Source organism: Pan paniscus, chromosome 6 (assembly GCF_029289425.2).
Source record: "Pan paniscus chromosome 6, NHGRI_mPanPan1-v2.0_pri, whole genome shotgun sequence".
NCBI classification, from domain to species: Eukaryota; Metazoa; Chordata; class Mammalia; order Primates; family Hominidae; genus Pan; species Pan paniscus.
Window position 1 is genome coordinate 83,048,956 of NC_073255.2, and position 16,164 is coordinate 83,065,119.

General features: G+C 49.8%; 1 protein-coding gene across 6 annotated transcripts in view; it reads right to left on the reverse strand.

Annotated features, from left to right (window-relative positions):
• Window positions 1-16,164, reverse strand: part of LOC117978262 (huntingtin-interacting protein 1) — a 136,208-nt gene that overhangs the window by 17,628 nt on the left and 102,416 nt on the right. For all 6 annotated transcript variants that reach the window (XR_010112596.1, XM_055115050.2, XM_055115049.2 and 3 more), the window contains 13 exons: window positions 12,333-12,408; window positions 12,080-12,220; window positions 11,218-11,315; window positions 10,474-10,546; window positions 8,877-9,060; window positions 7,306-7,394; window positions 6,793-6,909; window positions 5,830-5,931; window positions 5,131-5,274; window positions 4,523-4,658; window positions 3,553-3,639; window positions 3,226-3,333; window positions 2,566-2,702 (listed from right to left, as the gene is read on the reverse strand). Coding sequence is in view for 5 of the 6 variants with exons in the window: in XM_055115050.2 (XP_054971025.1) it covers window positions 2,566-2,702; window positions 3,226-3,333; window positions 3,553-3,639; window positions 4,523-4,658; window positions 5,131-5,274; window positions 5,830-5,931; window positions 6,793-6,909; window positions 7,306-7,394; window positions 8,877-9,060; window positions 10,474-10,546; window positions 11,218-11,315; window positions 12,080-12,220; window positions 12,333-12,408 (1,492 nt within the window). In the remaining variant the exon portion in view is untranslated. The remainder of the gene's footprint in view (window positions 1-2,565; window positions 2,703-3,225; window positions 3,334-3,552; window positions 3,640-4,522; window positions 4,659-5,130; window positions 5,275-5,829; window positions 5,932-6,792; window positions 6,910-7,305; window positions 7,395-8,876; window positions 9,061-10,473; window positions 10,547-11,217; window positions 11,316-12,079; window positions 12,221-12,332; window positions 12,409-16,164) is intronic.

Here is a 16,164-nt window from a genome sequence, read left to right on the forward strand (position 1 = left end):
AGAGAAACTGACATGTGTGCATATATGATCATAGGGGCAAATTAATAACAACCCAAACTGGAAATAACCCAAGTGTCCATCACCAAGAGAACAGACGGATGAATTAAGCGATATTCACACAATAGATAATGAGAGAGCAGTGAAAATGAATTTATCTTCTTGGATTAATCTCACAGAATGTGGAGTGAAAAAGCGAGTTGTAGAAGAATATATACAGTAGGACTCCATTTACCTGTAGTCTATATCATGTGAAACTAACTCTATTATTTAGGGAGGCAAAGATGTAGATGATAATTTTTTTTTTTTTTTTTTTTTGAGGCAGTGTCTCACTCTGTCGCCCAGGCTGGAGTGCAGTGGCGCAATCTCGGCTCACTGCAGCCTCCGCCTCCCAGGCTCAAAGGATTATCCTGCCTCAGCCTCTCAAGTAGCTGGGATTACAGGTATGTGCTGGGATTACAAAATTAGCCACCACACCTGGCTAATTTTGTATTTTTAATAGAGATGGAGTTTCACTATATTGGCCAGGCTGGTCTCAAACTCCTGGCCTCAAGTGATCCACCCACCTCAGCCTCCCAAAGTGCTGGGATTACAGGCGTGAGCCACCACACCTGGCCCTGATCTTTTTATTTTTTCTTTTTAGAGACAGGGTCTTACTCTGTCACCCAGGCTGGAGTACAGTGGTTCACTGCAGGTGAACCACTCTGCAGAGTACACTCTGCAATTCACTGCAGAGTACACGGTTCACTGCAGTCTTGAGCTCCCAGGCTTAGGTGATCCTCCTGCCTCAGCCTCCTGAGTAGCTGGGACCAAAAGTGCTCACCATCACATCCGGCCAATTTTTAAATTTGTTGTAGAGACAGGGCGCCACTAAGTTGCCCAGGCTGGTCTCAAATTCCTGGCCTCAATTGATCCACCCACCTTGGCTGGATGTGGTCTTTTTATTATCTTCTTCTGGAACTCCAATTAGACATTCTATCCTCATGGCTTTTATTTTTCATTTATTTTTTGAGTGGAGTTTCGCTCCTGTTGCCCAGGTTGGAGTGCAAAGGCACGATCTTAGCTCATTGCAACCTCAGCCTCCCAGGTTCAAGTGATTCTCCTGCCCCAGCCTCCTAAGTAGCTGGGATTACAGGCGCCTACCATCACGCCTGGCTAATTTTTTGTATTTTTAGTAGAGACGGGTTTTGCCATGTTGGCCAGGCTGGTCTAGAACTCCTGACCTCAGGTGATCCACCTGCCTCGGCCTCCCAAAATGTTGGGATTACAGGCGTGAGCCACCGTGCCTGGCCCTATCCTTGTATCTTAACCAATATATTCCAATTCATAACACTGGGGAAAAAATGAAAAAAAACTGTACTGCATAGAAATGGTTTTCTTATTTTTCTTTTCCATAGAGTCCATGTCTTCCCTGTCCCTATATATACTTAACCCAATTTCTGGTATACAGGACATATTTATTTATAGCAGAGGCAGGGTCTCACTCTGTTGCCTAGGCTGGAGTGCAGTGGCACAATCATAGCTCACTGTGACCTCCAAATCCTGGGCTCAAGCGATCCTCCTGCCTCAGCCTCCCGAGTAGCTGGGACTACAGGTGCGTGACATCACGCCTGTCTAATTTTTTAAAAAAATTTTATTTTGTAGAGACAGGGTCTCACTATGTTGCCTAGGCTGATATTGAACTCCTGGCCTCAAGTGATCCTCCTGCCTCGGCCTCCCAAAGTGCAGGGATTACAGGTGTGAGCCACCATGCTCGGCACTACATCTTTAGTAAATGAATGAACACAGTGTTATTTCCATTTTGGGTATTACCTGCCCACCTAGAGAAAAATCCTCAGAGACAGGGGAGCTGCCTATACTTCTTTGATATTGCCTAGTGTAATGATGACAACATAGTAAGTAGATTCTCAGCTAACAGCCAGTGAATTAAATATAGCTGGAAAGTCCTTCAGGAGGTTTTTCCTTTAAAAATTTTTTTTTTTAGTTTTTAAAGAGACAGGGTCTCATTTTGTTGCCTAGGCCTGTCTCAAACTTCTGGGATCAAGTGATCCTATTTTTTTTTTTTTTTTTTTTGAGATAGATCTCACTCTTATGCCCAGGCTGGAGTGCAATGGCATGATCTCGGTGCACTGCAACCTCCACCTCCTGGGTTCAAGCAATTCTCTTGACTCCACCTCCCAGTACCTGGGATTATAGGCATGCACCACTATGCTGGGTTGATTTTTGTATTTTTAGCAGAGACAGGGTTTCACCCTGTTGGCCAGGCTGGTCTCTAGCTCTTGACCTCAAGTGATCTGCCCACCTCAGCCTCCCAAAGTGCTGGGATTACAGGCGTGAGCCATCCCGTCTAGCCTCAAGTGATCCTCCTGACTCAGCCTCCCAAAGTGCTGGGATTACACGCATAAATCACTGCACCTGGCCAGATTTTCCAATTTTAACAATCTCTTTCTAGAATCAAGTTCTAAGTGCAGAAAGAACTAGCTCAGAACATCACCGATTCCCTGGCCATTCACCAGCATGCACACCCAGAAGAATAACAATGCTCCTCAATGATACTACTCCAAGTACCTCGCCGATGGCCTTGATCTTGCTCAGGCAGTTCCTCATGGCTGTGCTGTCGGCATTCTCAAGGCTTCCCTCTTCCTCCAGGGAGGCCAGGTAGGCGAGGGTTTCCCTGCCATACTGCTTACAGGCCTCGGTCAGTGCTGGAGATACAAGGCAATAGACACTTTTTTTTTGAGATGGAGTCTCGCTCTTGTTGCCCAGGCTGGAGTGCAGTGGCGCCATCTCGGCTCACTGCAAACTCCACCTCCTGAGTTCAAGCGATTCTCCTGCCTCGGCCTCCCAAGTAGCTGGGATTACGGGTGCGCCACCATGCCCGGCTAATTTTTGTATTTTTAGTAGAGACGGGGTTTCGCCATGTTGGCCAGGTTGGTCTCGAACTCCTGACCTCAGGTGATCTGCCCACCTCGTCCTCCCAAAGTGTTACGGCGATTACAGGCGTGAACCATTGCATCTGGCCCATCGTTTTTGTATCTTTAGTAGAGATGGGTTTTTGCCATGTTGGCCAGACTGTTCTTGAACTCCCGACCTCAAGTGATCTGCCCGCCTCAGCCTCCCAAAGTGCTGGAGTTACAGGCATGAGCCACTGCGCCCGGCCCAACAGAGACTTTTAAAGGCCCCCTGCTCCCCTGGTCCATGAACAGCCCCTCATGCCCCAGTACTCACAGTCGGCAGGCTCAGGTGGGGCTCTGAGGCAGGTGGTGGCACCATGAGCAATGGCGTCACTGGTCAAGTGGGCCAGCAGGGTTATGGAATGGAGAAGTCCACTGATGTCTGCCAGGATTGGAAAGAGAAGTTTCTCAGGTCTGGTTGATGGTGACACTTTCATACCCTCTCCTCCCGTTTTATGAGTTGCCTACATGCCTTTCTTGTATGAGTTGCCTACATGCCTTTCTTGATGCAGAGGGACCTGTCACTATCCCCGCATTCAGGTGCTTCTGAACCCTGTCTGGCCATCACTAGCCGACAGAGACTGTCCTTGGCCATTCTTACCTTCTGGGCAGGCCAGATACTGGCTCCAGCTTTTGTCCAGTTGCTCGATGCAGCTGGAAATGGATGTGACCGTGGAGAGGAGGTGATCTGTGAGAGGGAACACAGGGCAAGGTCAGAGCAAGTTCTCATAGCTGGCTTCATCCTCGTTAATTAAGCACTGAATGGAGGAGCTTACCTAGTGGGTAAGCTTCCTGCCTAGACGTGAAGTTCATGAGTAATCATCTCTTGATTCAGACCATAGTTTTTTCCTTAGAGAAAGAGAATTGTCTGCTCCTGGTGGGTGTTTTATCAGTGTGACCCACTGTCTAAAGCAGTGGCTATCACACCTGGGGGCTTTAGAAAATACTACTGCTGGGCCTGGCGTGGTGTCTCATGCCTGTAATTCCAGCACTTTGAGAGGCCAAGGTGGGAGTTCAGAAGTTTGGGACCATCCTGGGCAATAGAGTGAGACCTCGTCTCTACCAAAAATTAAAAAATTAGCCAAGGCCAGGCATGGTGGCTCATGCCTGTAATCCCAGCACTTTGGGAGGCCAAGGTGGGTGGATAGCCTGAGCCCAGGTCTTCAAGACCAGTCTGAGCAACAAACCGAAACCAAAAATTAGCTGGGCGTGGTGTTGCGTGCCTGTAGTCCCAGCTACTTGGGAGAATGAGTGGGGAGGATTGTGTGAGCCCAGGAAGCGGAGGTTGCAGTGAGCCATGGCACTGCACTCTAGCCTGAGCAACAGAGTAAGACCCTATCTCAAAAAGGGTGGGCGGGGGGAAGAAAATACTAAAATACTAGTGTATAGGCACTAATGCACAGAGTTTCCACATGTAACTGATCTAGGATGGGGCCTGGGCACCCCTAAGGTAATGCTGACATGCTGCTGGGCTGAGAGCCCCTGAGCTAAGTCTCACATGAGATTCAACATCAACAGAGTCTCAGGCTGTAAGGACCTGGCCCCTGCCAGCTGGGCAACTGCAAATGTACCTGCAGACCCAGCGCAGCTGATGAGAGGAGGTTCTTCAAGCTGGTTCAGGGCGTCTTGTATCACCTGCTCTGCAGCCTTCCTGGACCCCACCAGAAGCATTTTTCGTTGGTCTTTGGCAAGCTGGCACATAGATTCCTAAAAATGGTCCAGGGAGGTGAGAGTCTGCCCTAGACTCCATAATGAACCTGAGCAGGATGACCTGGCTGGGGCTCTTAGCATCTTAGCTCAAGTCATGGCCAATGAGGTCCAAGCCAGTAAGCCTGAGACAGAGAAAGGCGCTTTAACTGTGTGCACAGGGTGCGGCTGCCCACGATGTGCGGCTGCCCACAGAGGCTGTGGGGATGGATCACTGCGCCCGCTTCTCATGGCTGGGAGGAGATGCCAAACTTCTCTTCTCATACAAAAAAGACAGCAGTTTGCTTTCCCTCATGGACTCTGCAGGCAATGCAGGGCCTGCTGGCATTACACCTACAGAATGTCTGCACAATCAGGCCAAGGCCCCAAACCCCTTCTCAGCAGCCCCGGGGTCCTCCCAGCCTCCGTGCATGCGCAGAGGCCCTCGGTGGGAATTCACAGGTGCTCGCTCATGTCCGTGTCCGTGACTTGCCTCTGTGCTGGCCAGTTTGAGCTGAGTGTCCTGCAGTTCTTTCCGAAGAGCAGATAATTCCTCCTCCCTATGAGCTGCGCCACTCACCAGGCTGTCCCGCTCCTTCTCTAGCTCGGCGAACTGGGCTGCCCAGTTTGCTTCTGACTGCAAAGGTGACCACAAGGAAAGAGGGAGACGCTGGTTGAGTTAAACAGTCCCTACTTCCCAGAGGTCCAACCCACCACCGGGTTGCAAGGACTGGGAAGGTGATGGCTCTTTAACCTGCCACTCTGATTCCCTCCCGGGGACACACTGATTGCAGTGGGGGCTGACTTGGCCAGGCCAAGGATGGTGGATGACAGCAACGCCAAAGCCAGGGGTGGGGCAAGAAAGGAGGCTGGGCATGAAGGCTCATGTCTGTAATCCCAGCACTTTAGGAGGCTGAGGTGGGAGGATCACTTGAGCCCTGCAGTTCGAGACCAGCCTGGGCAACACAGTGAAACCCCGTCTCTACCAAAGAAAATACAAAAACTAGCCAGGTGTAGGAGTATGTGCCTGTAGTCCCAGTTACTCGGGGGGCTAAGTGGGGAGGATCACCTGAGCCCAGGGAGGTGGAGGCTGCAGTGAGCTGCGATCGCACCACTGCATTCCAACCTGAGTGACAGAAGAAGACTCTATCTCCAAAAAAAAAAAAAAAAAAAAAAAAAAGGAGGTATTTACCTGGGCAGAAGTTTCCAGGCTGCCTTGCAGAACCTGAAGCTCCCGTTGGCTTGTGGCAAGTTCCTGCTTCAAGCTCTCTAGAACTTCCAGCTGTTCTTGAGTCTGAAGGAGAAGAAAAACAGAGGGACTCTGATCTGGGTGGCAGTGACAAAGAATATAAAAATGTAAAAATGTCCCAAGCGATCAACAAGAGATCTGTAAACTCTACTGTATGTAAGTTACACCCCCCAAAAAAAGTGCAGGGTGTGGGAGGAGGAGGCAAGACCCCAGAGTGTACTGAAAATGTGGAATGTCAAGGAAGGATTTTTTATTATTTATTTATTTATTTATTTATTTATTTATTTATTTATTTTTGAGACGGAGTCTCGCTGTTGTTGCCCAGGCTGGAGTGCAGTGGTGCAGTCTCAGCTCACTGCAACCTCCACCTCCAAGGTTCAAGAGATTCTCGTGCCTCAGCCTCCCAAGCAGCTGGGACTACGGGCACACGCCATCACACCTGGCTAACTTTTGTATTTTTAGTAGAGATGGGGTTTCACCATATTGGCCAGGCTGGTCTCGAACTCCTGACTTGGTGATCCGCGCCCCGCCCCCCACCCCCAGCCTCCCAAAGTCCTGGGATTACTGCCGTCTCAAAAACCAAACAAACAAACAAAACAAAAAAACAAAAAAACGCTCATCCCTCTCTCTCTGCTACCCATGTGTTTTCCTTTCCTCAAACTCTCCACCAGCCTCATCCTTGGAAAGCCTTTGCTGATTAACCCCAGGCAACTTGGGTCCTTCCATTACTTCGTGTATGCACTGGTGACGGTGTTTTGCTGTTCTGTGTGGCCACCATGGTGTGCTCCCTGCTGTGTGATGCCAACCGACCCACAGAACTGCCCATGGAGCAGAAGGCCACAAAGCCCCCGCCACCAACTCAACAGCCCCCTCTCTCATTTCCCGAGTGCTCCTCGTCCCACTCACCTTCCGCTGGCCCTGGTCACTGATGCGCTCCAACGAATCCTCCAGCTCTTTTTTCTCTCGTTCCAAATCTACCTGGGCTTGTCTGGCCATGGACACCTGTTTGGTCACCTCTGCATTCTGCAAAAGAAGAACAGTGTCTTGACCCAGGAGATCCCAGACTTAGAGGACATCCTCCTGCTAGGACAATCATACTCAGGCTGTGCGCGCCCTAGAGTCAGACACGGGAATCACTTTCCTACCCACAGCCGGAACAGAGCCATCACCTTCAGATGCTTGATGCTCAAATATTTACAAAATAATAAAGAAGGTGGGTGACCTACATGGGATTGGCACCCAGGACACAGCCCAAGACACAGAGGCAAGGAAGCCTGAAAAGGTGTGGTTCCCGAGATGACGGCAATGCCTTAGAGATCAATGTAGGGGTTGCTGGCCCCGGGGAAGCCACAGGCCTGAGCCGCTCTCTCCCTAGAGGTGCAGGGCCTGCAGGATGGTGACAGGGGCTGAGGGTCTTACCTTCCGCAGCAGGTCAGCGTGGTTCTGAACGAGCTCGCTGTACTTCTCCTTTAGCTTGCTATATCGCTGTTCATTGGCTTGAGCTTTCCCTGTATTGTAAAGGACCAAGGTGAGGAGTCTAACCTAGCAGGGACCCTTGCCTTCCTTACAATGAGCCAGGGTCCCTAGAAGGTCCTCCTTGTTTTGTTTTGAGACAGTCTTGCTCTGTCACCCAGGCTGGGGTGCAGTGGCACAATCACTGCTCACTGCAGCCTCGACCTCCTTGGGCTCAAGTCATCCTCCCACCCCAGTCTCCTGAGTAGCTGGGTTCATGGGCACACGCCACCACACCCGGCTGATTTTTGTAGAGACAGGGTCTCACTATGTTTTCCAGGCTGGTTTCAAACTCCTGGGCTCAGGTGATCCTCCCACCTCAGTGGGATTATAGGCATGAGCCACTGTGCCCGGCCAAAGATCTTCCTTTGATTTAGGAATGCATATATGCTTTTCTCCCTTGAAAGTCCTACTTACAGAAACTTCTCCAGGAAGTCATCTTTAAAAAGAATTCAACTAGTTAAAAATCAAGCCAGGGGCCAAGCGAGGTGGCTCATGCCTATAATCCCAGCACTTTGGGAGGCCAAGGTGGGTGGATCACCTGAGGTCAGGAGTTCAAGACCAGCCTGACCAACATGGTGAAACCCCATCTCTACTATAAATACAAAAATCAGCTGGACATGGTGGTGTGTGCCTGTAATCCCAGCTACTCGGGAGGCTGAGGCAGGACAATCGCTTAAACCTGGGACGTAGAGGTTGCAGTGAGCCCAGATCACACCACTGCATTCCAGCCTGGGCAACAGAGTGAGACTCCACCTCAAAAAAATAAAACAAATAAATAATCAAGCCAGGGATTCATGCCTCTTCAGCACTTACATACATGGCATTTATTCTATGGGGGCTTTCAGCTTTTTAAAAAATTTATTTGAAATTTTTTAGAGACAAGGCTCTCTGTTGCAGAGGCCGGAGTGCAGTGGTGCAATCAGCTCACTGCAGCCTTGAATTCCTGGGCTCAAGCGATCCTCCTGTCTCAGCCTCAAGAGTAGCTGGGACTACAGGCATGTGCCACCATGCCCGGCTAATCTTTTTTATTTTTTCTAGAGATGGGGTCTTGCTATGTTGCCCGGGTTGGTCTTGAACTCCTGGCCTCAAGCAATCCTTCCATCCTGGCCTCCCAGAGTGCTAGGATTACAGGCATGTGCCACTGTGCCCTCAGCTTTTATGTCAATTTCTTTGTTAGGACCTCAATCCTCTCTCCTTCTCCCTTAGTATCCACTGCCCAGGGCAAGCACTTCAGTGCTGTCTTCTGTATTTCCCATCTCTGTGCTCAGCGGTGCCTCACACACAGCTTTGTGCCTGCAGGACTCAAACCCGCCCTCTGGACTGAGGCTAAGAGCTGGCATTCCTAGCTGTTTCTAGAAAGACAGTCTGGGTCTCCCCCACCCAGCCTCTGTGCCGCATCCTGAGTCCAGCGGGGCTCTGCTGCCCGCGCCTGCCCCCGGGGCCCGCCCCCGCCCCCGCCCCCACCCACCGCTCACTTTCTATCTCAGACAGGCTCCGCTGAGCCTTCTCGGTGTCCTCCCGCTGCCTCCTGAGCTCGTCCAGTTCTGCCCGCAGGAATTCACAGTCGTCGGCCGCCTGCTGCCGCAGGTGCTGCTGCTCGGCCAGCTCTGCTTCCAGCTCGCTGACGTGGCCCTTCAGCTGCAGCACAACCCGCTGGCTCTGTGGGGGGACTCCGGTCATGAGGCCAACCGCCCACTGCCACGGGTCACGGGCATGGGCCGGAGAAGCGGGTCCTACCATGCTTCCAAGTAAATACCCGATTCCCCTAAGTCAACTCTCCACGTCCCAGGAGGGTTGGACCATCTGGTCATTAGGAGCCCCTCAATCAACAACAATAACAGGGGATGATGGCCGGGGAATTGTGGTCCTCTTTAGAGTGGCTGGGGGCAGCAGTGGCTGTCCCTGTGGGTAAAGTCACCTGACCAGCCACTGTGAGGGGCGGTTGTTAATATAACACCAACATTGCTCACAGCTGTCTCTTCTCTTTTTTTTTTGGCGGTTGGGGGAGGGGAGGGACAGGGTATCACTATCACCTAGACTGGAGTGCAGTGAGGTGATTATGGCTCACTGCAGCCTCAACCTCCTGGGCTCAAGAGATCCTCTAGCTTCAGCCTCCCAAGTAGCTGGCATTACAGGTATGCACCACCATGCCCAGCTAATTTTTAAAAAGTTTTTTGTAGAGATGGGGTCTTGCTATGTTGCCCAAGCTAGTCTTGAACTGCTGGGCTCAAGTGATCCTTCTGCCTGAGCCTTCCAAAGTGCTGGGGTTACAGGCGTGAGCCACTGTGCCCGGCAAACCAATCTCTCCTTATCGCCATGTGAGAAGGTCTGGTCTTGTTCTCCACAGCTTCTCAGCCTCGTGGGGACCAAGGTCATCTCTGGGTATCAATCACATGGATACTGGGCCTGGCCTAAATGCTGTCCTCATGGCATGTAAAATGGAAATGCATTATGACAGAGAACACGGGAAGACCTGGTTCTTTTGGATTTAGCATTTCTACCAGTTTTTATTTGGTTTTAGAGACACAGGTCTCGCTATGTTGCCCAGGCTGGATTCAAAACTCCTGGGCTTGAGTGATCCTCCTACCTCAGCCTCCTGAGTAGCTGGATCACAGGTGCGCACCACCATGCCTGGCTTGTTTCTACTAATTAACCTACCCTAAGGATGTGGTCCAAAAACTGTCTAGCTGATGCAATTTTTTTTTTTTTTTTTTGAGACAGAGTCTTGTTCTATCGCCCAGGCTGGAGTGCAGTGACACGATCTCAGTTCACTGCAACCTCTGCCTCCCAAGTTCAAGCAATTCTCATGCCTCAGCTTCCCGAGTAGCTGGGATTACAGGTGCCTGCCAACACACCCGGCTAATTATTGCATTTTTATTGAAGACGGGGGTTTCACCCTGTTGCCCAGGCTGGTCTCGAACTCCCGACCTCAGGTAATCCTCCTGCCTTGGCCTCCCAAAGTGCTAGGATTACAGGTGTGAGCCACTGTGCCTGGCCAGTGTGATGCAAATTTAACATTCAAATCTACCGTGTTTTGGTGAAGCGCAAAGGCAGAGCAGATCCAAGTTATACCTCAGTCTTCATGTTTTCTAGCTGTGCCTTCAATCCACTGATCTCTCTGTATAGTCGCTCAATTAAGTGGTCCCTGGGAAGAGAAAGGGAATGAGTTTCCTTCCATAGTGCTTCTATCCCTCTGTTTTTAATTGTGAGCTCAGGGGAGGAAATTAAAAGCTGGTATTAATTTGGGGACAATTCTTAGAAATGCCATAAATTATACTCTAAATGTTACCAGATACTAATCTAATACTCATAAATCCATGGTTATTGATTTTCTTCTGAGATTAAAGGGGCCAATATTTGAGGGTCAAGACATTCCTTTTTTGTGTGTGTTTTCGGTTTTGTTTTAGAGACAGTCTGGCTTTGTCGCCCAGGCTGAAGTGTAGTGGCACGATCATAGCTCACTGCAGCCTTGATATCCCAGGCTCAAATGATCTTCCCACTTCAGCCTCCTGAGTTACTGGGACTACAGGTGTGTACCACCTGCCCAGCTAATTTTTTTACTTTTATTTAATAAAGATGGGATCTTGCTATGTTGCCCAAGCTTGGTCTTAAACTCCTGGCCTTAAAAAATCCTCCTGCCTCATCCTCCCCACATGTTGGGATTACAGGCATGAGCCATTGCCCCCAACCCTTCAAGATGTTCTGTATCTAAGAAGCCCCAGTATCATTAAGAATTCCTCTTTGGTTAGTGTTTTGAGGCAGACCATGGCTTAACTTAGCTCCTGAACCATCTGCTTGAACCCAGCTTGGACTCACTTCTCATCCTTGTTCACACCATTTTGACTGTTGAAATTGAAGGGATCACTGCTGAATGAACTGCCAAAGATGTCATCAAACTTGTTGTCAAATAAATTCTGTGGTTGACCAAAAAGGAGTGAGAATAAGTCAGAGAGCCAGAGAATTCTGTGTGTGGGTCAGTTGAGTGATATGGGAGAATGCCCCCTTTCTCGAATTAAATGGTTCAGACCTGTTTAATTTTTTTAATTTTTTTGAGACAGGTTCTCGCTCTACTGCCCAGGCTAGAGTACAGTGGTGCAATCATAGCTCACTGCAGCCTCCAACTCCTGGCTCAAGTGATCCTCCTGTTTCAGCCTCCTGAGTAGCTGGAAGTATAGGTGTGTGCCACCATACCTGGACAATTTTTTTATTTTAATTTTATGTATTTATATTTTTAGGGCCTGGTTCTTGTTCTCTTGCCTAGGCTGGAGTGCAGTGGCATGATAACAGCTCACTGTAGCCTTGGCCTCCCAGGCTCAAGTGATCCTCCCATCTCAGCTTCCCACATAGCTGGGACCACAGGTATGTGCCACCACATCTGGCTAATTTTGTAAAGATGGGGCCTTACTATGTTGCCCAGGCTGGTCTTGAACTGGCCTCAAGCAGTCTTCCCACCTTGGCCTTGCAAAGTGTTGGGATTACAGCTGTGAGCCACTGCACCCATTTATGACCCTTCTGGGAGCCACAGAGCAGGATGCTCAGCCTAGGTTGGTGCTAGGTGAATGAAGAGAAGCCTGAACCTGGTTAGAGTCAATGGGCTTTGGCCAGGGTCTCCCCCAGCCTCTCCCCTGTACTTGCAGGTGAGAGGAAAGGCCAAGTTTCTCTCCCAAGTGGTCCTCACCTGCTGAGAGGCATCCATGTCCATGAGGTCATCCTTCTCTAGGACTGGCTCGCTGTCGGGGGATGAGGCCTCTGCAGGGATCACCACCACAGGGCTGATATGTTCTGACAGGGCTGAGGCTCGCAGGAAGTTGGGTGGGTTCTGAAGACGGAGACACATCCTCAAATAGTGCTTGCTTGCCAGGCCCCGCCGGCCCTTAAGAGGGTACTTGGGGCCTCTGCAGTGCCGAGGGTGTGTGGTTGGGCATGCTTACCTCAGGCAGCTGGGGGATCTGAATGAGCCGCTTGAAGTACTGCAGGTTGCTGGAGCGGTAGAACAGATCTTTCAACCTAGGGGTGGAGAAGGACCTGAGGGCTGCTGGGTGTCTTCATCAGCCCCACGTAGGGGACAGAGCAGCCACCTGGCTTTCCTGCCCCCTCCCCAGCCCAAAGGCACAGGCTGTCAAGGAGATAAACTCCATGGTGCTGGGATTCAATGATGATGCTGCAGAGGAGGATTATTTAAAGCTGGTCCTCAGTGACCTGCTGGTGAGGAAAGAGTAATTCATGCTACAAATCCTTTGGAAGAGTAGATGATCAAAAAGCTAATTTCTTCATTGCTGTAGAACACATGTTGTTATTTTGCAGATTTAACTTCCGAGGAGTGTTTGGTTTAGAGTAACATTAAAAGAAATTGACTTTCTCTGAGGATAAGCCAACTAACCATAGGAAAAGGGAAGGGAATTTTACTACAAAGGTAGCTCTCTTCTTTCATTACTTCTCTTTGTTTTTGGACTATTTGTTCTCTCCACAATTAAGATTATAAGTTCCTGGGAAGTGGGGACTGAGCTCCGCTGAGCTGTTTCCCATAATGCCAGGGACAGGGCAGCCGTTCAATAAACACTTGGAGAATTACAATCGTTTGGTACTATGTCCTAATCTTGGGTGGATACGCACATGAAGAAACCAATATATTTTTTTTCTCTCTCTCTCTTTTTGTAGAGGCAGGGTCTTGCTCTGTCACCCAGGCTAGAGTGCAGTGGTGCAATCAGAGCTCATTGCAGCCTTGAATTCCTGGGCTCAAGCAGTCTTCTGCCTCAGCCTCCTGAGTAGCTAGAACTACAGGGATGCACCACCATGCCTGGCTAATTTTTAATTTTTTGGTAGAAACAGGCTCTTGCTGTGTTGCCCAGGCTGGTCTCAAACTCCTGGCTTCAAGCAATCCTACTGCCTTGGCCTCCCAAAGTGCTGGGATTACAGGCATGAGCCACCACATCTGGCAAAATCAACATCTTTTTCTCATTCTCAAATCTCTATTTTGAATCTAAACACTGAAGACCAAGAAATCTGAGAGGATCCAGACTTATATATTCTTCATTTTTATTTTGTTTATTTATTTTTTGAGATGGAGTGTCGCTCTTATTGCCCAGGCTGGAGTGCAATGGCGCGATCTTGGCTCACTGCAAGCTCCACCTTCCAGGTTCAAGGGATTCTCCTGCCTCAGCCTGCTGAGTTGCTGGGATTACAAGCATGTGCCATCATGCCTGGGTAATTTTGTATTTTTAGTACAGATGGGGTTTCTCCATGTTGGTCAGGCTGGTTTCGAACTCCCGACCTCAGGTGATCCGCCCATCTCGGCCTCCCAAAATGTTGGGGTTATAGGCGTGAGCCAATGTGCCCTGCCTATTTGTAAATATTTTTTTGAGATTGGGTCTTAGTCTGTTGCCCAGGCTGGAGTATAGTGGCAAAATCATAGCTCACTGCAGCCTTGACCTCCCTGGGCCCAAGGGATCCTCTCACCTCAGCCTCCAAGTAGCTGGGAGTACAGGTGTGTGCCACCACACCTGGCTAATTTTTTTGTGTTTTTGATAAAGATGGGGTCTCTCTATGTTGTCCAGGCTGGTCTCAAACTCCTGGGCTCAAGCCATCTACCCACCTTGGCCTTCCAAAGTGCTGGGATTATAGGCGAGAGCCACCATGCTTGGCCTATTTTAATTTTTTTAGAGACAAGGTCTTGCTGTGTCACCCAGGCTGAAGTGCAGTGGAACGATCAAGGCTTGCTGCAATCTCAACCTCCTGGGCTCAAGCGATCCTCCCACCTCAGCCTCCTGAGTAGCTGGAGTTAACTACATCTATTCTGAGATGAAAGGGGTACATGGGCCTTAAATCCTTTGGCCTGCAACAATGAACTTTCTCCAGCTTAGTCCAATAAACGAAACCCCCAGGGTCTCGTTACAGCCTGTCAGATCCCAAGACTTAGGCCTGTCTCTGTCTCTGTGACATCACTGCTGCTTCCCCTGAATTCAAGGACAGTGAGGTCTCAGACAGCAGCCGTGTCTGTGTGGAACAGCAAAGTGGCTACTCAGGGGAGATGTTTTTATAAGCTAGAAGCAAATGAAAGGAAATGAAATCACCTGACCACACATCCCCATCTTGCTGGTTTAGAGCCAACAGTAATAGGCTCAACTGCTTTCACAAGCTACCGGAATTTGACATTCCAGGAAATCAGCCTCAGGGCCTGTCTCCTTGGACTAAAGAAGCCATTTATCACAGAATATGTACTCGGCTTCTCAAATGGAACAGGGGTACCAGGAGGTGGGTACAACCACACACTTGTCCTTCGCTTGCTCCTGGGGAACCAGGCAGAGAAGCTGAAACTTGGCATTTGGGAGTTATGGTCAAGGGTGAGGAAATTAACAGGAAAAACAAGAGAGTGCACTTTTACACAGCTAAGTCAGGAGGCCCTTCTCAGCCCCCTCTGTCCTCCCAACTCTCACTCTATTATCCTTCCCTTTTGCCTGGTTTCGCCTCCCCTCCCCTCCTTTCCTTCTTTTTTTTTTGGATGGAGTCTTGCTCTGTTGCCCAAGCTGTAGTGCAGTGGCATGATCTCAGCTCACTGCAACCTCTGCCACCTGAGTTCAAGCAATTCTCCTGCCTCAGCCTCCTGAGTAGCTGGGATTACAGGGCTAATTTTTGTATTTACAGTAGAGACAGGGTTTCATCATGTTAGCCAGGCTGCTCTCAAACTCCTGACCTCAAGCGATCCACTTGCTTCGGCCTCCCAAAGTGCTGGGATTACAGGTGTGAGCCACTGCACCCAGCCTAAGTAAAGATCTTTTGTTTTTGTTTTTGTTTTGAGATGGAATCTCATTCTGACGCCCAGGCCTGAGTGCAGTGATGTGATCTTGGCTCACTGCAACCTCCACCTCCTGGGTTCAAGTGATTCTTCTGCCTCAGCCTCCCGAGTAGCTGGGATTACAGGTGTGCACCACCATGCCCTGCTAATTTTTTAGTAGAGACGGGGTTTCACCATGTTGGCCAGGCTGGTCTTGAACTCCTGACCTCAAGTGATCTGCCCACCTCGGCCTCCCAAAGTGCTGGGATTACAGGCATGAGCCACTGTACCCGGCTGGTGTTAGCAACTTTTATTGAGGCGGCAGTGCACAGCCAGCAGCGGAGGTCCTGTTCCTTGCAGAGCAGGGCTACCCCATACGCAGTAAGCCCAGAATAGTAGCTGCTACATTTATACCCACTTTTAATCATATGTAAATTAAGGGGCAGATTATGCAGAAATTTCTAGAAAAAAAGTGGTAAATTCCGGATTGTCAGGTTATTGCCATGGAAAGGGGCGCTAACTTCCGGATGTTGCCATAGCAATGGTAAACTGTCACTGCACACTGGTGGGTGTGTCTTATGCAGAGGTGCTTCCGCCCTTTCCCTGTTTTACTTGTCCTTAATTTGGTCCGATGCCCAAGACCTGCCTCCAGAGTCCACTCTCCCATCCCACCTCAGAAGCAGGTCATATTTGTAGGGTATCAACCAAACCTGCTAGTGGATTGGACATGGGGGATGAGGAAAATGGTGACTTCCAGATCTCTGGCCTAAATGGATGATGGCAGTATTTGTTGAGATAGAAAAGAATGGGGAGGGGCTGGACACAGTGACTCGCGCCTGTAATCCCATCACTTTGGGAGGCAGATCACTTGAGGTCAGGAGTTCCAGACCAGCCCGGCCAACATGGTGAAATCCTGTCTCTACTAAAAATACAAAAATTAGTCGGGCATGGTGGTGGGCGCCTGTAATCCTAGCTACTGAAGAGGCTGAGGC